At 34.6% G+C, this 22,946-nt stretch overlaps 2 protein-coding genes across 2 annotated transcripts in view; one reads left to right on the top strand and one right to left on the bottom strand.

Moving 5' to 3' along the window:
• LOC127988150 (uncharacterized) overlaps positions 1 to 22,946 on the bottom strand; it is a 64,773-nt gene that overhangs the window by 38,684 nt on the left and 3,143 nt on the right. Inside the window, exons 2-7 of the mRNA XM_052590758.1 lie at positions 22,335 to 22,631; positions 20,677 to 21,012; positions 18,063 to 18,374; positions 14,783 to 14,917; positions 9,141 to 9,310; positions 8,366 to 8,749 (exon numbers count right to left, since the gene is read on the bottom strand). Of these exons, the coding sequence (XP_052446718.1) occupies positions 8,699 to 8,749; positions 9,141 to 9,310; positions 14,783 to 14,917; positions 18,063 to 18,374; positions 20,677 to 21,012; positions 22,335 to 22,631 (1,301 nt within the window). The 3' untranslated portion in view covers positions 8,366 to 8,698. The remainder of the gene's footprint in view (positions 1 to 8,365; positions 8,750 to 9,140; positions 9,311 to 14,782; positions 14,918 to 18,062; positions 18,375 to 20,676; positions 21,013 to 22,334; positions 22,632 to 22,946) is intronic.
• LOC127988164 (SLAM family member 5) overlaps positions 1 to 22,946 on the top strand; it is a 283,545-nt gene that overhangs the window by 10,057 nt on the left and 250,542 nt on the right. The gene's annotated exons all lie outside the window — the stretch shown is intronic.

A 22,946-nucleotide genomic window follows, 5' to 3' on the forward strand; every position in this document is an offset into this window, starting at 1 on the left:
TGCTATTACTTACTGATAAGTTCATCTTGTTTCCATATTATTTGATGAATAAGCTTGAATCACATTCACTGCATAAACACTTTATATTTAACAAACCTTATTGGGAAATAATGTAAAACTTCCTAGTAAGTTTCAGGTTACAAACAATGTAGTGCAAATTCTTTTCTGCATTTAGTCTTGAGCTTGTTTATTAATTTATTTTACTTAATCTGCCATTGCTTAATGAGAATATTGCTGACAACTTGTCTCTTTTTATCTCTGTTTTCTTTCAGATTGTTAAAAAGGAGGATAATGCAGTGTATGCTAGTGTTGTCCACAAACGTTAACTGAATTCTCTGTGATGGTGTTTCCTCATTAATGATGTTCTGATCACAGGCAGTGAGTTTATATGCACACGGGAATGCAGATTATTGCAAAAAAACAAAACAAAAACCAAAAAAACTTAAAGCAAGAAAGCTGATTATTTGTGCTAAAATGTATTAGCAGCGACTTTAAAGTGTGCATGGTTCATGTAATTTAGACTTTTTTCTGTGCAACTTTTAAATGATCTTCTTATTGTGATCCTGTATGTTCACTTGTGTTTCAGTTATACTAGACAACCCAAAAACTCTTCTACATCTAACAGACATTTATTATACAGTACGTGCACTTATATTGTACAGAAAACCGCCACTGACTTTTTTTTTTAGCAGCTTATTCTCTCAGTTCTCTCAATGCATTCATATCAAAAGTTATTTGAGGGTCAAATTTAAATCATGCACACAGCTTTGGCAATCAATTCTGCAGAATGACAGTAGCCATTTAATTTTGATATTAGCAGTGAACCGATTATATTATAGTCTTTTTACAGAATTAGAATCTTTTCACACAATCTTCTTTTTGTTTTTTGGCAGACAGCATGTGCATGAAAATGTGTCTATTCTAAACTATGTAAATGTATACCAGGCGTCTGTGTTTAATGTATGTTAGAGTGCACATGTCTTGAGGTGTCAGTAGTGTGTGTTTCGGCGAATAGCATGTGCATCCACAATTTGCATTCCTCTTTATGCTAAAATGTTTTACTGCAAAATAAAGTACATATATGCTGATGTTTGACAAAAAAATTCATAACTACTGGTTGAATGTGAAAAAAAATCTCATATATTATGTGTATGTGAAATATAAGATATATGCATGTGTCTATAGTTGATTTCTATCAGTTAATTTGCATACTAAAGCAGTGATCCTGCAGATAAGACGTGTTAGTTTCAGCAGAAATTATTTCCAGCTCTAGAAGTCGTTTCTGAGAAGTTTCCACTATTCTTGATATCACACTTATCTGTTTTGTGAAGAATGTGCCATGATCGTCTGTCACCATCGAGGACAAAGAAAGTCATTTCTTTTAAGAATAAATGCATTACAGTTCAAATTAAAAGCATCATTTTATTTAAATTGTGGTATTCATGCAGTAATAATTTACTGGAAACTGAAGAGGAAAAAAATATGAGAATGATCATTTTGTTTTCATATATTTTTGGCAATTGCTATAAGCAATAATATTTTTCATTAGTATATATCTATATCTATATATATATATATATATTTTTTTCACTTTTTATTATATATACTGTACTAATTATATGGTTTTCGGGTATGGCCCTTCCATCAGTTATGAAAAACAAATAAATACACACACATACACAAACACACACACACACACACACACACACACACATATATATATATATATATATATATATATATATATATATATATATATATATATATATATATATAAAACAAAGATCCACAGAAAAAAAGGCTTTTCTTGATGCTGTCATGAAGTGGAAACATGATATTTATTTGACAGTTCATCAGTATTATCCATGTAATGACTTTATTAGTGAGTTTAAAGAAGGGTATCCACCATCATGTGGTTCTTCTCAAGAGGAGTCAGAGACAATATTACACTTATTTGTCAGCTGAACTTTCACAAAATTATTTTGGACCCAAGTTGCATTGTTAATCTTGGATTTGTTTTACAGTTTGTTACGATAACTGATTCAATGGTGTTTATGGAATGTGTTTACTGGAGATAAATAATATAATCAAATAATCATTTCAGAGATCTTTAATTTTTGCGCATTTATTATGTCGGCGGAACAGAGACGGATCTACGAATACGAGAAAAAAACATTGTGTAGTAACTTACACCAAAAACAAGATAATTCCCAATGTCCATATATGTGCATGGAGGTATGGTCCAGGTCTCTGTGCTGCTGCTGGGAGCTCGTATGGGTCAATTTTGGATGCCTGCGAGCTTCTCCAAATACTGCTGTTTTGCGCTTGGTGTAACCTAAACAAAACTGTATTCCATTGTTCCTATGTTTTCCATATGTATCGTGTGAGGTACTGGAGCAGTTTTTAACGCAGTAGTAACTTCCAGGCATGGTAAAACAACCTCTACTACAGAGTTAACAACACACGTAAACAATCATGATTTGCCGCCGGTATCCTGCCATGGAGGAGATAAGGGATTTAAATCCTGCCATGATTCAAAACTGAAAATAAAGTTCTGAAAGGTTGAAACTAAGTGTTCGAAAACTCAAAATCTTACTTTTTTTTTTTTGCAAGATCGAAAAATAAGATTTGCAAGCTTGCAAAATGAAAAAAAAAATACAATAAAATTATCTGCAAACATTGTTGTTTTTAAGATTTCCTTCTTTCAGAACTGCAAAATTATTTGTATGATTTTTTACATACAAATAATTTTTTTTAGATTGTTTTCCAGGTTTGAAACCTTGTAAATGGTGATCTGAAAACTGGTGTGAGAATGTGTGAAAAAAAGTTTTGAAACTCTGAAAACAGAGCTTTGCAGGCTTGCAAAGTGGTAAAAAAATATTTAAATCTCTTCAAACATAATTTTGTTTTTAAGTTTTCCTTCTTCAGAAGTGCAACACTCTTTTTAATGGTGTTGTGCAATCATTTTTTCAGAGTTTCGAATTTGTCACTGTTCTCCCAGTGTATAGTTTGTTTTCAAGATTTGAAATCTTGTAAATAGTGATCTGAAAATGTGAAAATGGTGTACGAATAGGTGAAAAAAGTTTTGAAACTGAAAACTGAGGTTTCGAAAGGGCGAAACTTATTACATTGCATTACATTTGCAGACAATTTTTTCAGAGCTGAGTTTACAACACCCACTCTGCGGAGATATGTCCACACAGTTGCGAGCCTGCGACTCACATGATTTGTGGCAGCGTTGTCACGCAGCTCTGCTCTGAAACTCTGAAACTCAGACTGAGCGAAAATGAAGCGTTGCAACTAAAAAAAAAAGCCTGGAGGGAGGGCCTTCTGCTCTTGGCCAATGCTTTGCTGCGGGGGGGGGGGGGGGGGGGATTTGGGGGCTAACTTCACATGATGATTACAAAATCATAATTTTTTAAAAAGGTTTTATTGAAAAAAAAAAACAAAAAAAAAACGCTTTATTAAATGAACTGCTATTTATAAGCTTTTTTTCCTTCTGGGGCCTGAAATTGATGAATTTTGGTAAATATTTAGCTAAATGTGTTTTTGTGTGTGTGCTGGTAGTAGCCTAGTTTTGGCACCTTGTCTGGTTTAGGCCGGTCATGGATAAATAATGATGACAATAAAACCGCCATTAGGTGACAGCAAAACCATGGTTTAAGTATTTATTGAATCGTTCAAATCAAACTTTTCGTTCAAAACGGCTGAATCTATTAGAAAGTAAATAGAGAGTCCATTTGAATGAACTGTTGAATCACTGGCTCATTTGATTCGTTGAAAATCTGATGAATTCAAGGAACAAAACACTGTTAAGGTTACCGCACGCCTACATTGGAAATAACGAGCTTGAGCGCGCAAAAGACGCGATATGTGAACGGCCCCTTACTATGCACTGTTTTAGCTACAAAATTAATAGCACATTTGTGCTCGCGCACATGTGCTGATACTCAAGAATTGCTTAATGTTCAATGAATATAAAAACGTAAAACATTTTTTTTTTCATGGTTTAAACTATAAGGACATTCTAACTGTATTTATTATTTCTAGCAGGTGTCATTGCGCAGTGAATGCTTTTGGACTCTTAGGACGTGTTTTTGTTTGGTTTTTTGCAAAGTCGGTGACTCAAAATGTCAGCTCTATCGTCTCTCACTCCGTCACAAACAGCGTATGAGGACAATGGGAGCAATAAAAAATAACAAAAGAGCAATGATATACAAGTGCTATAACAAGTCTCAGTTAGCTTACACGTAACAAAGGCTTTTAAATAATATAATAAAGAAAAAAGAACTTATTTGTGTTATATATTAAAATACAGATGTTTAGATTATAATTCAGGTTTATTTTTTATTATTTTTACAAAATATAGATTTTAAAATGTCTCAATACATATAGCCTGTAGTGATTGTAGAAAAAAGTTAACCATGCATTCATAAAATTGTAATAGGCAATTATTTATAGTTTAACTGAAATATTTTAATGAAAGTAAAAAATACACTGTACACCTTTCTGAATATTTAAATACAATATCTACATATTCTTTTGGATGCACTATAGAAGTCACTTTAATTGTAATATTCACAAGCTCGCAACTGTGTGGGCATATCTCCGCAAACCGGGTGTTTGTAAACTCGGCTCTGAAAAAACTGTCTGCAAATGTGCAAATGTAATGCAATGTAATAAGTATCGCCCTTTCGAACCTCAGTTTTCAGAGTTTCAAAACTTTTTTTCACCTATTCGCACACCAGTTTTCAGTTCACTGTTTTACAAGGTTTCAAATCTTGCAAACAAACTATACACCGGGAGAACAGTGACAAATTCGAAACTCTGAAAAAATGATTGCAAAGCAAAACACTGTATCAAATGGTAGTCTGGATTCCACTGATTTAGAGATACTTTATGATTCTTTACTCCCAATATAGAATAATAGTAAAGCTGTATTCCACTGTTGTTCAAAATATTAAATAAATAAATAAATGACGAGCTTAAACTGGCACATTAGCGCTCTCTAGTGTTCACAACTAGAATCTTCCTCTACAAGAATAGCTGTACTTTTAACAGTAAAGAGGCGTTCCTAGATATATAAATTAAATTAAATACAAGTAAAATAAAGTTAATTTAATAAAGACCATCTTCATCATTGAGGACACGTGTGTAGCTTTGATTTATAATGCAGGTAATTATTTACTTACTCTGTCAAAAGATTCAGTGCATCAGATGATTCATTCGAACTGAATTGTGAATCATTTTGACTCATAAGAGTGATTCATTCAATCGTCCAAATTAATGAAAAAAAAAGAGATGGCCAAAAGCGACTCTACCAAATGTATCTTAATTCGCCTTAAGATCTAAAAAAAAAAAAAAAGAGAGAGAGAGAGATAATAATGGTTTAATGGTGTTAAAAGTGTGAGACCAGTTTACAAAAGTTGACAAATGCATCAGACAGGGCCTGTTTTATAAACAGTGAACAAAACTAATTTTTATGAATTAATCTCGCAACGTTAATCTTCCAGAACTCTATTATTACATTAATTTTACTATCCATTTTACGTAAGAACCGTTACAAACGCAAAGAAAATATAGCCTTTGAAAAAACATCAAATTCCACAATTGGTCAAAGTGATGAAGGAAATCTCACCTTAAAGGATCCTGATGGTGTCAAACTCTGAACTCAGATTTGTGAGGGATTGTGAAGATTAATATGATGTTCTGGTTGTTAGGTGGTAGTATTCTAGTCAAAAGAGCTCATCCCAAAACTATAACATGATTCGAGACTCTCGTGTAAAGTCTGTGAGATGTTTTCACTTGTAGGAAATAAATCTGATCGATTTGTGAAGGAACAGCACATGCAGACTACACGCGTGCAATATTTACTTTTTGCGCTCCTCCTAAAGTCATAATGTACAACTTTTACTAAGAAATGTCCAACAAAACGCCATTTGAAGACAAAACTTCTGTGCGGAAGTTTAATAACTTCAGAGTCCCAGAGAGGCGCGTGTGTTGTGACGTCACGCGAACATGGCGACACGCTGCGAGATGCACACATAAACATTCACTGTTAAACAAATAAAACATCAAATGGCGTTACATCATGATAAAACCTCGCAGCAGACGTTAGCGGAATCAAATGTTAAACACATTAAATGACCCTCTCGCGCAGTGCTACATCTTTGGTTTCTGTTTCTTGTTTTCCAGCAGTTCACGTTTGTCCTGTGTTTATACTGGCGCTGTGCTCTGATTGGTCGCCTCTGCTCTGGTGGGCGTGGCTACGGTGGCTGTTCTGGTTCATGACATCATATCCACAAGAAGTTTAGAAAACACATCAGATGTAAATACTGTGGCATATTGGAGATTTAATCTGTAAATATGACAATATATGCAATGATTTAATTTCAAATATAGGCTACTTCTAAATAAAATCAGAAGGAAGTTCTACATGTGGGTGCAATTACACAAAATTATGTTGGATTGTATGTGGAAAAATAAACTACACTGGAGGAAATACAATGTTAATAATTTGCTTTGGTTTATGTACAATGACAGTAAATAAATATATATGATGATGATGATGATGATGATGACACACACACACACACACACACACACACACACACACGAGGCAAAGATCCAGCTTCAGTCTGTTTCTGAATCCTGCAGCATCACCATCACATGTAGATGAATGTTTTACTGTTTTATTGATTTCAGCAAGTCTCTCCATGTCTCAACAGTATCACATCATCTTCATGTACTTCAGTAAGATCAGTGTGAAAGAATAATTAATTCTAAGTAATATGTAATTCAACTCAAATTGTATTAAATAAATTCAGTGCACACAGATTGGAGTAGTTTAAGTCTTAGAAGAAGAATTCAACTACTTCAGTCTGTGTGCACTGAATTTATTTAATACTCATTTTTCACAATTTGAGTTGAATTACTGAAATAAATGAACTTTTCCACGACATTCTAATTTATTGAGATGCCCCTGTATATTAATTTTGGTCCTCTAGCTAAGCTACTAGTAAGAATATGTCATTGCATTTTTAAAACAGAATTTTCATCTCAAAACATCTCAAAATGGCCAACATGCTACAACTGGATATTGTTCTACTAAAGAGATCAGGCTCAAATTTATATATATATATATTTTTTTTTTAAGTTATGAGCAAAGATCGCCATAAAGATCGCTGTAGGTAGCACAGAAAGTATACTCTCAGGTCACGCTTGCAATAAAGGTATATATGTATATTAGAAGATGATTTTTATAATTAAGTTGTATTATTATATATTTTATAGCATACAATTTTATTATTGTTAGGGGAACCGATGAACTAAACCAACTTTTTCAAAATACCACTTTTCATTTAATTTCCCAAATGATGTATGAAATTTTGTGTAGAGTTAAAATCATCACATCTCTTCTGTAAAAAGTTTTGAGAGACTGAGAAAAAAAGGTAAACTGAAAATACCACAAAGTTTCTTAGCCTTAATTCAGTGTGAATAATGGTTAATCTAAAGTATTCACACAGTGCTGATCTAAATAAGCTCATTATTTCATTGAAAGGCTTGATAAACTCACCACTGACAGTCAATGCTGATCTCTACTGTATAAAGTCCAGAGTCTGTGGTTCTGGTGTTTGTGATGATCAGAGATCCAGTCTGATGATCCAGATGAGTGGATAAACAGCTTAGCATTGGAGTTTGTGTCTATTATTGGATGGATCTGATTTGTGTGTGTTTAAAACTTACTAATCCGTAATGTGAAACTCTTCAGAGAGAAAGAGAAACATAAAAAAACGTTTCAGTGACATTTACAGTTATTCACAAACAGTTTCTTTCACAATACAATTGACCACATCTTTGTTTTATACTGTATTACTGTTTCAAATGAAATTAAATTTATATTTACAGAAATCCTGCTATCTGGTTTCCTGTAGTCTAAAGCTTTAGACTGATATTTATATCCACATCACAATAAAATATTTGATCTGTTCAGTAAAACTCACGGGAGATATGATGTGAAAACAAACACACTTCACTATATTCATCTGATGTGATCTTTTCATCATCAATGACTGAAATAATCAGAGTTTTAACTCTATACATGAGTACATGAACTGAATACATTACCAAACACACATCAGACTTAATTTTCATAACACTGAAGGTCTAAAAACTGGTTTATAAACGAGCAAAAGTTGAAGGACTCGGGGGACGGAAAGTATATGAAAAAACTGTATTATACAAAGTTTTTTTTTAACTAAAGTAATCTACAAAATATCAAAGCTATGAACACTTAAAGCAGAAATACAAGCAATACTATCAAATAAAAACAAACACAAATAAAATCATACACACATTAATTAACCTGAGTTTAGTCCTGAAATATTTTGCAGGTTTAACAACAATCAAGTCATTTTAGCGTAACATCCTGCGTTTAATCATTCAAACTGAGTCAAAAGAGCGTAATATGATCAGTGTAACATCAGCATCAGCACAAACAGAAAACTGTTTAAAGTTTATCATGAATCGATGAATGTTTCTCTATTTATGTCAAAACAAACTAAAGTCTTAACTCATTAATTCAACTGTGTCCACTTCATACTCTTCATGTGTGTATTGATAAAGTGATTATAAACGACTAGAAACTGTTGTTGTTCTGTTTCAGTGAGTTTGGACAACTTCATCACTGAATCATTCATCAAAGATAGGACTCTCTTCCGGGGGACTTCCACCCTAACTTTGAGAAGAACTAGAGTGAAAAAAAGAGAAAAACAGTCAGTGTGAACTCATCATATATCACTGATGTAGTATTGTAATAACGGTGTTTAATTACTGAAGTAATGAAGCCACAGTCACAAACATGAAATACTGAGGTTATGAACACAGAGGAAGAAGTTTATCAAGCTGTAGATAAAACTATTAGTTTAAAGAATGAAGCTTTTGGTTAACTGCTAAATTTACTCTTATATTTCACTAATACATTAATAACTGTGTTGTTAATATCAGAAAGTGAGTCAGTAAAATCATCAAGAAGAGATGAAGACAAGTCGACTCTGTCTTTAGATGTGTATTAATGATATTAATGTTATCATGATGTGTGAATGAACAACAGGGATGAATCCAAATCATACGTATCTTACAGCACTGAAGAAGTCTGAAAAGGTGTGCCCAACACCACGGAAGAAGTTTAAGAAGGTGTGCCCAACACCACTGAAGAAGTTTAAGAAGGTGTGCCCAACACCACGGAAGAAGTTTAAGAAGGTGTGCCCAACAGCACGGAATAAGTCTGAAAAGAGCAACCAAACATTTCCTGAAAGCAAACAGATTTGAATTTATTGTAAATCTTTCATTTTCACAGCCGCTCAAGAACCTATATCTATACACTCTCAGAAAATAAAGTACATAATTGTACCTTTAGGGGTACAATAGCTTGTCACTGGGGCTTTTGTACCCTTGGCATAGTGTACAAATTTGTACCCTTGTGATTTGTACCTTAAGAGACCAGTTTTGTACCTGTGGTGACAATTTTGTACTTTTATTTAACAGTACAAAAATTTACCCTTCAAAAACGGTACAATCGTTGACTATAATATACATATATATATATATATATATATATATATATATATATATATATATATATATATATATATATATATATATATAACACACGCTGAATTAAAATCAGAATTTATTAAATCCTTTTCATTTTAAAAACAATGTCTAATTATAACATAGAAATGATCATCTAATGAGTGAGTGCAATTTGCCTGAAAATCCATTTCATCTCCTGGTTTCAGTATAGTCCTTTTATTAACAGCCTTGACACTGCATGTATGAAAGTGACGCTCATAGGACAAAGGATCCACATGTTGTCTATGTTAAAACAATGGAATAGAATGCAGAATGCAGTACATCTCGACGTTTGTTACTTCTATGTCTGCTTCTGATATTTTTTGAAGGACCTCCTTGGTTGAAAGCCCTGTAAGAACCAGAGGTGGGAAGTCCAGGTGCCAAAGAGTAAAAGTCCTGCCATATTTTTGTTCCACCCATGAACTCATCAGCTGATTTGACCAGAGGAGGAACCAAGTCATTCCTTCCAAGTCACAAACTAGTCTCAACTCAAATCCCAATTCCTCAAATAGTTAAAGTTAATGAGATAATTAGGTGACTAATTAAATGATGATTGTGCATTAATGATTAACACCTGCTGCTATTGAGAATTACAGAGGATCAGATGTTGATGTTTTATGTACCCTATGCCAAGGGTACAAAAGCTGTAACCTTGATGGTACACTCTCAGAAAACAAAGTACATAATTGTACCTTTAGGGGTACAATAGCTTGTCACTGGGGCTGTACCCTCAAAGGTACAAATTTGTACCCTTGTGATTGGTACCTTAAGAGACCAGTTTTGTACAGAGGTGGGAAGTCCAGGGGCTAAAGAGTAAAAGTCCAGCAGCCGATTTCACCAGAGGAACCAAGTCATTCCTTCCAAGTAGGGCTGCACGATTAATCGCATGCGATTGTCATGCGTGTCTTTGTCAGTAAAGCCGGTTCTGTGATTAGCAGTAAATGTCCACCACCTGGTTTCAAATGGAGCGGCACTTCCCAGCTAGAATTTTCTTTGTTCTAAAATGTTCTAAGAACGTTCCCATGGATTGTTCTAACAATGTTTTTAGCGGGTAGTTTTATTTTTGTTCCCAGAACGTTTTCTCAAAAGATAGGATAACGTTCTCTAAAAACATTCTACAAATGTTTATCAATAATATTATTAGAACATTATTCCATAACATTCTAATTAAGATTTAAGTGGATGTTTAGATGTGGATGTTGATGTCTGTTTAAAAGTAATAGCTTGGTTTGATGTCACCATAATGCTGGTAAGTGTTGGCTTTAGTTGTGCAATTTAACACTTGACTTGACGGTGTTGTTTTTTAGCTGCTGTCATCTTTATTGTGGCTAAAACAGCAAACGAATATGTGGTTCAATGGTGCTGTTTGCTTGCTGATGATTGATATGTCTGATTACTTGTTTTCACCCAAGCTACTGTGTGGTGTTAGTTAAGTATTATTTATTAAAGTGACTCAATGGTCAACAGCCTGACACCCAATTGAATTTAAAGCAGATAATTTCAAAAATTTTAAAAAAAAATTGTCACACAAACATCAAGATTCAGTGTATGAATCTCAGCAATGGTGACATGCTTTATGCTGCAATGTATTCTGAGTACATCATGCAAAACTCATCCATAGCACCCAGAATGCATTGCGGCATGAAGCATGTCACCATTGTTGAGATTCTTACACTAATTCTTAAGGTCTCTGTATGTCTAAGCATCCTATGGTTTGAAGTGATTCTAAAACAATGTAGTTTAAAAAGATCAGATAAAAATAAAATAACATAAATTGTCAGGACCCTGTGTATTGCAACACATCTGCTATAGTCACTAATATTAAATTAATAGCGTAGAACAGACTCCTGGTAAAATCAGTTGATCAGATTGTTACATTAAGACATTTTTAATATCAGCCAGTAACCAACATTATCGAATGACATCTTTTTCTCAATGTTTTTGCTGTAACAGATATAATTACAGCAGCTAAATGAACGCTAACACTGAAAAGAGTCATACTTCCTAAGTACTGATCAGCATAATGGTGACATCAAACTAAACTATAATAAAATATAACATCAACATCTCTGTTAATCTCAATAAGAACTTTTTTTTTATGACAGAAATAAATCTTGTTTATAATAAGTGAAGATTGTCATGTTTTTGGAGTATTTACGCTAGAGTTTGACACCAAACAGAGGTTGGGTTTTCACTTTCAACCAACATCTGACTTCTGAGCAATGTCAGTCCACATCTAGTGTGATGGGAAGCCGTAATTCACTGACAAGCTGTGCAATATCACGTTCATAATCGCAGATTAATCGCATGCGGTTATGAACGCGATATTGCGTAGCTTGTCAACGATCTGCGGCTCTGTATATTAGGTGCGGCTCCATTTGAAAGCAGCTGATGGACATTTACCGCTAACCACAGAACCATCTTTACTGATGAGACACGCATGACAATCGCATGCGATTAATCGTGCAGCCCTACTTCCAAGTCACAAACGACTATCAAGTTAAATCCCAAGTCCTCAAAGAGTTAAAGTTAATGAGATAATTAAGTGACTATTGAATGGCTGAATGTTATTGAGAATTACAGAGGATCAGATGTGGATGTTTTATAGGTTAAAAAGATGCCACCATCATGGAGATCAGTGTTTGGTTTAATTGTGCTCTTGACCCTTGACTTGTTGTGCTAGATCTCTCTCTGTAGCTCTGCATGGGTTGTTGTGGAGAAGACAGAACTGTGACATATGAAAAATATTATAGTCACAATGAGCTGGTTTAACTATATCTCAGATGTTTTTGATTTCTTTCTTATCACATGTCTAGGCTTTGAATAATTCCAGTGAAACTACAGCATGCACACAAAAAAAAAGCATTGCTCTAATATTTACTGAGTGTGTGGTTTTTTTTTTTTATAACACATATAGAAGTTTGAACTCCAGTGCTTTTTAGACACACACAGATATCAAGAACCAGCATATGAATCTCTACAATGGTGACAATCAACAAAATGCTTCATGTTGCAATACACAAATTACTCCCATAATGCACTGCAGTATGAATAATAATTTTCACCACTGTTGAGGATCACATGATAAATGTTCATGGCTAAATGCCTTATTCCAAAATGTTTTTTTTTTTTTTTGTTTTCTTAATATTGAAGCGTTAAATGGTTGCATTTGCATAATGAGATTTCTCTTGTTTTTGTGAAAGTGGCATACAGTTAATTATGGTGACCTGTGCTCTGAATTCGTATTTAACCCATCCAAAGTGCACAGACAGAGCAGTGAAAACATGGCAGTCCTCTCTAACAACTAAGCCACAAACCCTTCTCTTCAAACGTCTAATCAAGAAATTTAATCAAGATCATACAGTCACTCAAAGCATAAATCACCTGCTAGATCAAGAGTTGTATCAGCATTGCACAAATGCTTGCTTCAAAACAATAATTCAATTGGACAGAAGCAAATTTTTAAACACTGCTTAAAGGCTCAAGAGCTCAACTGAAGCAAATACTCACCACAATTATGGTGGCATAGTGTTTTTTCTTCTTTCAATTGATTTCATGCAAGGCTGTGCTTAAAGTCAGTTGTAGTTCTTGTGTTTCTCTTTTCTTCAGTGATCACTATTGCATCTTCATTTAATTAGTCACTTAATTATCTCATTAACTTTAACTCTTTGAGGACTTGGGATTTGACTCAAGACTCGTTTGTGACTTGGAAGGAATGACTTGGTTCCTCCTCTGGTGAAATCGGCTGATGAGTTCATGGGTGGAACAAAAATATGGCAGGACTTTTACTCTTTGGCACCTGGACTACCCAATCTGGTAAGAACCATGCATTACCGTGCTATGACTTTGTCTCCGCCAAAAGAAAGAAACAGAAGAAACCGGACGTTCTTTTAAATTGAGATTCAAGCAGCCAATCAGGGCTGGCTCTACAAATTGTACCTTAACCTTTAAAAGAAACGGTACATATATGTACCTTTTACTGTTTGGGAACATATATGTACCTTTTTGGTCCAATAATAAGCCCTATGGGGTACGTTAGTGTAGATTGTACCTTGGGGGACAGAAATTGACTCCTTCTGTACCCCTATTTCTGACAGTGTACGTGTTATATTATATAATATTTCTGCTCGTCGATCGAGCTGTTAATACACGTCTCAAATCAAACTCAGATTTAATATCACAATCTTTGTCATTCTTCATGCTCAAAATCCCTCACTTTATCCTGATATCTTGTGAACAGACGGACTGATCTTTTACTATCAGAAGATCCAGAAAACCAGTCATTGTGATTAAATCAGATCTTACTGTTGTAATATTAGTCTGTGCTCACACTGTAATGTGTGTTTCTCTGTATTATTAGTAGATCAACCAGTCACTTTATCAAATCACAAATCAATCCTTGTTCTGTTCTTACACAATGTAGATCCAGGTTTATGTTGCAGATCCAGCAGATAATTCATGATGCATTTATCTTTCATTAATAATATTTATTATTGGTTTAATGTCTTAGTTTCTCTTTAGGTTAGTTTTGAGTAAACTGGGACTTCTCAGTTTCAGAGTATATGTTCAGAAATGACACACAGTTTGTTCTTCAGTTTTACAAAGCACAAGGTCATCGCTGTCTCTGATACTTCTGGGTTTCTTCTGTAACGCTGTTTAGAGATGAACAGTTTTACAGTAATGCTGTTTAATATTGAATATCTTTAATACAGTGGTGTCTAAACTCAGTCCTGGATGTGTCTGTGTCCTGCAGAGTTTAGCACAAACTGTTATTAAACACACCTGAAGCAGATAATCAAGGTCTTAACGTTCAGACAGGTGTGTGTGTGTGTGTGTGTGTGTGTATGTTGAGAAAAGCAGGAGCTAAACTCTGCAGGACACGGCGCTCCATAACTGAGTTTAGACACCTCTGCTTTAATATCATCATTACTATAAAGACACGTCACACTCCTATAAACACAAAAAAGCATGTGAGATCAAACTCAAATCATAAAATCAAACTAAAATCATGAAATCATAACATCTGCAGAAACTGTGTTAAGTTTGAGTTCACAGTCGATCTGTATCTGCCCTTTATCTGTTATTATCTTAACGCTCATTAGACTTTTATTTATTTTTTCATATTATATGAACTATGTGTGATACTTACTCTTTCGTCTTTCTAGTTCAGCGATCCTGCGACGATTTTCAATCACAACAGGAATTACAGCTACAGCCACCAGAATAACAACAGCAACAGCACCACCAACAATCCCTGCTACAGCAGCTGGAGACAGACCTGGACCTGAAACAGACATTAGTGTGAGTGTGTGTCTGATCTGTAAGGATAAGGATAAGGATAAACTTTATTTGTCCCCGAAGGGAAATTTGTCTTGAGCAAAGTGCTACACAGTGTTGTTCTGTGAGCAGACAATAATAATAAAAATAGAATAAAATACTATGTATGAGTCTGATATATAAAATACATATAATGCAAAACACAAGGTTCTAATATGTTATATGAGCATTTTTTTTTTGGTGGAATTCAGCATTTTTATCGAGGCAGGAACAAATGAAAGCTTCAGTCTATTATAACACATAAACATCAGCACTACTGTATATAAATTGAGTGAAGACCTGATACTGTAATGATAGAGAGACACTCACAGACTGTATATATTTATAGGTTACTATAATGTAAAATGCAAATGCAAATGCAAAACTGGTAAATGATTCATCTCTGCTTTTTCGTGAAATCACTTTCTGTTTTAAAGTAGTAATGATTTATACATTTTTTGTCCTTTTCCGTAAACTGATTACTATCTAGTGCAGAGTTGCATCTAAAATAAAAGTTGTAATTTAAATAAATGTGTGAACTTTTTAAATATTTATTTATTTATATAACTTTTTTTTATTTTGGATGCAATCCCAGCAGGCACAGTACATCAATGTGACGTCAGGAAGACGTTGGACTCCAACTAATCCATCGTCAGTCCGACGTCATATTTTGGTTGAAAATGAAAGTTGGGTTGACGTCTAAACCCAACTTTGTTTGAGGTCAAACTCTGACATCAGACAGACGTTGAATTTTGGTTGGAATAAGCACCACACTGCAACAAAGGGTGAAATGCATGGCAGCACATTAAATATCTCAAGATATCAGCAGAGAAGGATTAAACAACTCCACAAACAGCATCACCAGCTTCACTCATTACTAACCAGACTGACTTTATTTCTGTTAGACATCTACAAAAGCTCTTATTGGAAATTAACAGAGGTTTAATTCTAATGTGTTTAATTTCCATAACAGCATAACAGTTAAACACCACAACAGTGATTAGTGTTTCCATTAGCTGGGCTCTTAACACTTATTATATCTTTTGTTTCCGCTGTGACAGTTGTGTGTCAAGCACATTTGCAGCATCAAAGAAAGATAATGTGACATGAGATCAGGTGATGGCTGTTATCTGTTAATGGTTTTATAATCATAAAATAACCTGATTCACTGATGTTTTAACATTCATATTACAAACACTGTGTTTCTGTCACATGAGATCCAGTGGTGTTATAACAATCAGTTAAAATCTTTTAAACATGAGTTCAAAAAACTTAGCCTATGCTGACACACACAGACATCAACAATCAGCGTATGAATCTCAACAATGGTGACATGCTTCATGCAGCAATGCATGCTGGGAGCCATGAGTTTTATTCTATGGTGGCTCCCAGCATGCATTGCTGCATGAAGCATGTAACCATTGTTGAGATTCATATACTGATTAATGATGTCTATGTGTCTCAAAAGAATTTTCTCTCAAAATGTATTCAAAAAAAAAAATCAGAATGTCAGATCTGAAGGAGGAAAGTATTGTTTCTTGAATATTGTTCGTTAACAATTGGGTCAATCACAAGAAAAATTATCCTCAATCATTTTTCATCATGATAACTATATCACCTTATATTTGTTCATGGCCCCTTTTATAACAAGTTATGTGCTTTGGTAAACACTATTACATGACCCACAAACTTACTAAGCCAAGAGTCAAATTACCCAACTAAAGCAAACACTGATCACAATAATGGTGATCAAACATTTTCAAATAAAACATCAACATCTAAATCTCTGTTAATTCTCAAAAATAACTTCTGTAGATGTCTGACAGAAATAAAGTCAAACTGTTAAGTAATAAGTGAAGCTCGTAATATGTGTACTGCCATGCATTTCAATGATTTTTATGATATTTTTGTTTTTTTTTTGTGAGGGTGTTTATTACAGCCAAAATTCAGCATCTGCCCAACGTTGGAGCTTGACGTCAAACAGTCGTTGGATTTAGACGTCAACCCGATTTTCATTTTCAACCAAAATCCAACGTCTAACTGACGTTGGAGTCTACATCCTGTGCCTGCTGGGATTATTCTATTTAAAGTACTATTCAGAATGTTTTTCATTTGTTCCATGAATAAAAAAATTAATTAAATTAAATTAAAATATAATTGACCATTATTTACCTAGCATTGCTAAACTGTACCATTTTCAGTGTGGGAAAAATCTAAACAAACTGCTCCTTGACATTCTAATTGTGTATTTGCATATATAAGGAGAAAGAAGTATTATAAGATATTTTAAAAGTATTTGTGTAAAAAATATATTTAATGGTCACGCTGAATGATTCCAAACAAATACACAATGTAACCAAAATAACTACATCATTCTAAATTTCATATAAAATCTCAAGGAATGTAGACTCATGCTCTTCCTCAAAGCATTCATCAAGATCTCCTTGAAGTAAATTCAACTTCAGCTTCATCACATTCATCAGAATTTGATCCATTATGTGCATCCTAAAATTGGAAATGTAGAATTTAACAGTGTACAATAAAGAGCTAGTGTCATTCTTGAGAATGGCAAGGGCTCTTCACTGTGGAACTGTATTGCCTTGGTTAACATTATTTTATCCCCTGAGGCATAAGTGTGGTCTGTCAATGCCTGGACTTCAGGCATCACTGTACTGAAGAAGCAGCTGCAATGACTCAGTTTGTGCGTTCTCATGCTCACCTAGCTCATCATCTGCAAACACAACACTGAAGTCAGTCAGATGACTTTCTGTGGTCCATATTAAAAGTAAACTAGCCTGTAAAATCTACACAGTGACCATGAAACTACTGAATCACAAAACAACTACCAGTAGCGGAAGCGCTTTACCGGAAATCTGACACATTATAGTTCGAAAATGGCGGTATCCGCATTTACGTGAAAAATAAGTTTGGATCATAAATGGATGGATATCTTGCAGTATTTTTCACCAAACCTCTCTGAGACACCAAGAAACTAAAATAGTTTGATACTAATGTTATTTTCAACTATTCAAATGAAGAGTAACTTTAGAATTGTTCTTGGAGCTCTGATCTAAATAAGACCGCTTTTATATTGACAGATTTGATCTACTCACCAGTGACAATAACAGTGATTCTCCTGTTTATGATGTGTCTGCTGCTGATGATCTTCAGTTCATAACGTCCAGAGTCTGTGGATCTGGTGTTTGTGATGATCAGAGATCCAGTCTGATTGTCCAGCTTCAGTCTGTCTCTGAATCTCCCATCAGGTCCATCATATATGGAGAATCGTTTGGCTGTTTTATGGATTTCAGCTAGGACAGTGTCTCCAAACATCCACTGTATCAGATCATCTGTCTGTATTTCAGTAACATTCATTTGTAGAGTAACAGTTTCTCCCTCCATCACTGACACTGTCTTCACTGCATCTGTCACAACAAACACATAAAGAACAGCAGAACTGTCAAGTAACGAAGTACAAATACTTGACAAAAATTATTTTTCAGCCGACTTTTTACTTCTACTCCTTACATTTTCACGCAAGTATCTGTACTTTCTACTCCTTACATTTTAAAAATATAAAAAACTGCTATTTACATTTTAAAAATTAAAAAAACTGCTGTTTCATTTCGGCTTGTTTTATTCCGGCTTGTCATGCAAAAAAAAAAAAAAAAAAAAAAAAAAAAAAAAAAACAAACAAACAAAAAAAAAGCCTATCCAGATAAATCGTGCCATCCGGATGGAGTGAATTTGATTGTGGTTGGATGAGAAGTATATACCATTCCGACACCCTATTGGTTTGTACGCGATCCATCGCACCTGCACATGACACAAAAAACATCACACCCCAGCCAGGACATAGCCAATGTTGGGTTCGTATCAAAAAATATATTTCTTAAAAGTAGGGTTGGGTATGGAACCGGTATCCAATCGCCTCAGAGTCAGTCCCCTTAAATTTCAAATGAATAATTGTGAAATACATTTATTAGCCTTAGATTAAGGGAAGCACAACTTGGGAAATGAGAGCATCCAAGGAGCGTGGGAAAGCTATGGATTTATTTTTTATATTTGTAATGTTCTTTAATGTTATCCATAGTTTTTTTTTGTGGTTCTTTTTTTTAAAGTATCGGTTCAGGCACCGTTTAGGAGCCGGTACCGTTTTAAAAGTATTGAAAAGGCACTGGACCCTATTTAAAAGTTATTATTTCTCACTGGCTCATTTACCAAATGGGTGCTTTCTATTCGTCCTCCACAAATTAAGCTACTGTAGGTAGTTCGGTAGCGAGACGTTTTAATTATCATTTTGAATAAATTATGCAATTGATAACGTGATTGACAATGTTGTGATATCTAGGCTATACTTACTTTGTAACTCGTCACCCCCGCCCAACCCCCCCCCCCAAACTGGACATAGCAGACGTATGTAGTGAATACAGGAAGCTATCAATCAAGAAGCTTTTATGAGTTATTTTTAATTTATAGTTTTTGATTAAACACTTGGATTTAACAATCATTTTGAAAGCACTATAACGTTTATTTTAAATAGACAACCATACAAGAGTAATTGTTACTAAGCCTGCACCAATGTTCTTGTCCATTGCCCTCACAGATTCCTGCAGCTAAGCTTGGATGTACATTTACATTCCATTAAAGGTTATTGATGACATGCCTCTAAAGTTTGACTTTTTACACCATAACAATACTTATAGGCAACTAGTCATCATATCTCTAGTCCTTTAATATATTTGCATTGTACTAAAGTGCATTCATTTTCAATGGGCGTATATGCGGCTGAAACAGGTTGCCTAGTGCATCTAAAATTTTTCAACATGAACATTTTAATATAGCATTATAGTCATTATGGCCTATGGCCTTTAGAAAAATGTTTTTTTTTTTTTTTTTGAGGAAGTGGGGTAGTGTACAATAGGCCCCTGTGGCGTGGCCTAAGCTTTTGTTCTTAACGGCCTTTTTTTTTCCTTACATTACTTTTACTTTTATACTTTAAGTAGTTTTTAAACCAGTACTTTTACACTTTTACTTGAGTAAAAACCTTGAGTTGATACTTCAACTTCTACAAAAGTCTTTTTAAACCCTAGCATCTATACTTCTACTTGAGTAATGAATGTTAATACTTTTGATACCACTGAAGAACAGTGAGGAACAGTGACTCACCCATTAATTAATAGCATAAATATTTTTTAGTATTGTCTATTAAAGCTCATTAAAGCACTCTCCGTTGTTTCATTTTACTTTTTTATTTTAATTTTTTTTTTTTTTAATTACTACATCACCACTTCACTGTTTTGAAAGGCACATTTCACATGTTCATCAATAGTGCAGGTGAACGTGAGTTCCCCATAAAACTGAACATGAAAGCGAATAAGTAACACAGAGAAATGAAGCATCTGTAATACACTTTCAAACACTTCATAACACATGAAAAAATCAATAGATTTGAATCCATACATTATATATTCAATTAGAAAAATCACCTTTAATATTACAGCTGCAGTGTCACTACATCATAAAAAGTGTGACAATGGTCCTATTAGTTAATAATAATAGTAGTTCATTTGCAAATCAAAATCTTTAATTTTGAACTAATCTTCTTTTAAAGAGTTGCTAAACGAAGCCTTGAACAGTTAATTTTAAGCATACATGTTTATTTTGATCTTAACGCTTCACACAGTGCTGATCTTATTAAATTCATTATTAAATTGATGGACTCACCGCTGACAGTCACATTGAATGACTTGTGTGTGGTGTATCCACTGCTGTCACTCCTGATGTCAGCTTCATAAACTCCAGAGTGACTGGTTCCAATGTTCTTGATGGTCAGAGATCCAGTCAAATATTCCAGCCTCAGTCTGTCTCTGAATCTCCCATCAGGTCCATCAGATGTGTTGAAGATTCCAACCTTTCTACTGATTTCAGCTACAGGAGTGTTAAGATGTTCAAACCTCCATCGTATCACACCATCTCTCTGTATTTCAGAGACACCAGAGTGCAGAGAGACTGAATCTCCCACCAGCACTGACAGCGACTTCACTCCTGAATCTCTCACACCTGAACAACAAACACAAACAGTTTCTCTGTCAGTCACTAAACAGATTTAACAGAGATTGTCTTGTCTAATAAACATCATGGCCATAGTAAGATGACGTAGGGCAGTTTGGGTTGGGCCAAAAACAAGGATATCATCTGCAAAGTCAAGATCTGCAAGGAGGAGGTTGCGACCTGTTCAGGTATGCCGATGTGCAGGTGGCTGATGAAGATGATATCAAGGAGGAATAGCATCGGCGAAAGCATGCAACCTTGTTGTATACCAGTTTCAATTGTGAAAAAAAATCTGTTACCCCTTCTGACAGTCAATTAAGTTCACTGATATCCATTGTTGGTATTCCAGTGTTTGTAACACCATTTGTCGCATAACAAAATCTCCTCAATGCACGCTTTGCCTGCTTCAGAAATCCACTTGTTGATGGTTTAGAAGGAAAATGGAAATACCTTTTTTTAGGTACCAATATCAGGGTAATACCCCGCCAGTTATTGCACTGCACTGCATACCTCCTTTCTATTCCTTGTGGAATACTGAGGCCTCCCAGCAAGCATTGAGCAGGTCAGTTAGGGTGTCAACAGAGACTGGTCAACAGATTTGAGTACTTCAGGTGGGATCTCAGGAAGGATCCCTGCAGCCTTGCCATTCTTGAGTACCCAGATCATATTTTTTTCATTCCTGCTGCTGTGATCATGTCACGGTTGACTGGCAGATCGTCTCAATATTCTGCAAATTAGTCTATACTATTGTTTAAACATGAGGAGATTGTTTTCATGCACTTTTCCACCTCCAGTTCACCACCCATCTGCCTTCAGTTTTATGGTTCTGGTGCTGGTATTCAGCTTATATTTAATGTATAAAGGAAGGAAAGGTAACTTTTGACCAGGGAGAAAGGCTGACACTCCTGCACACCCATGCAATATCCTACCAGAGAACATTGCATCTCCTTCACCACAACACATTCATCTGTTAAGCTTTTTTTCTATTGGTCCATTCTGCTGTCTGTTTATGAAGTTACTGTTTCTTTTAATATTTAGTTTGTAGTTAAAAGTATGGCATTACACATGCAATCTGTTTTTTTTTCCTGTTTATAATTACGACTTTAGTTTGGACAGTAAACTGCACAGGTTGTCAAATACTTTGGTTTCATGTAGTCTGTTTGTCTGGCCCTCTGAGTCTGATTAAGGAATTTAAACTTTTAAGGAGTTTTTTGAAAAACTATTGAATGCTTATTTTTTTTATTAGCATTTTACGTGCAAATAATTAACATATTTTATAGAGTGATAAATAATTATGAACATAATATTTTTTTGAATTAAAAGACACTCACCACTGACTCTGAATGTCTTCTCTGAGGATACTCTGGGGCTGTTGATCTCAAACTTATAAAGTCCAGAGTCTGTGATTCTGAAGTTTGAGATCTTGAGATCTCCAGTCTGAATGTCCAGCTGCAGTCTGTCCTTGAACTTCATGTCATTATCATATATAGCTTTGTTCCCAGTCACTCTAGCTATGCGAGCGGAGTTAAACCTCCATTCAACTTCATCGTCTGTCTTTATTTCAGTAGCATCAGTGTGAAGAGTGACTGAATCTCCCTCCTTCACTGACACTGACTCACCAAACACACCTGAAAAACAATCAGAAACAGTTAGTCAGAGAGAAACAAAACTTATAAAACAATCAATCAATTTCAATTATGTGTCTTGTCTACTGATCAGTGGCACTAATAAATGTCTTGTGAATTACTAAAGTCTACATTAATGAAGACATGAATGGATGTCTTTTTATGCCCAGATTCATAAACATGGGGGAAAAAAGGAACATTTATTTTGAATGTAATGTAATGCAGTCATTGTTATTGGAACATATACAGGGGTTGGTCCATCCCAAGTTATCCAATGGAGGTTTCCTTACCAACTATTATTATTATTTTTATTATTGA

This window comes from Carassius gibelio, chromosome B22 (genome assembly GCF_023724105.1).
Source record: "Carassius gibelio isolate Cgi1373 ecotype wild population from Czech Republic chromosome B22, carGib1.2-hapl.c, whole genome shotgun sequence".
Lineage (NCBI taxonomy): Eukaryota > Metazoa > Chordata > Actinopteri > Cypriniformes > Cyprinidae > Carassius > Carassius gibelio.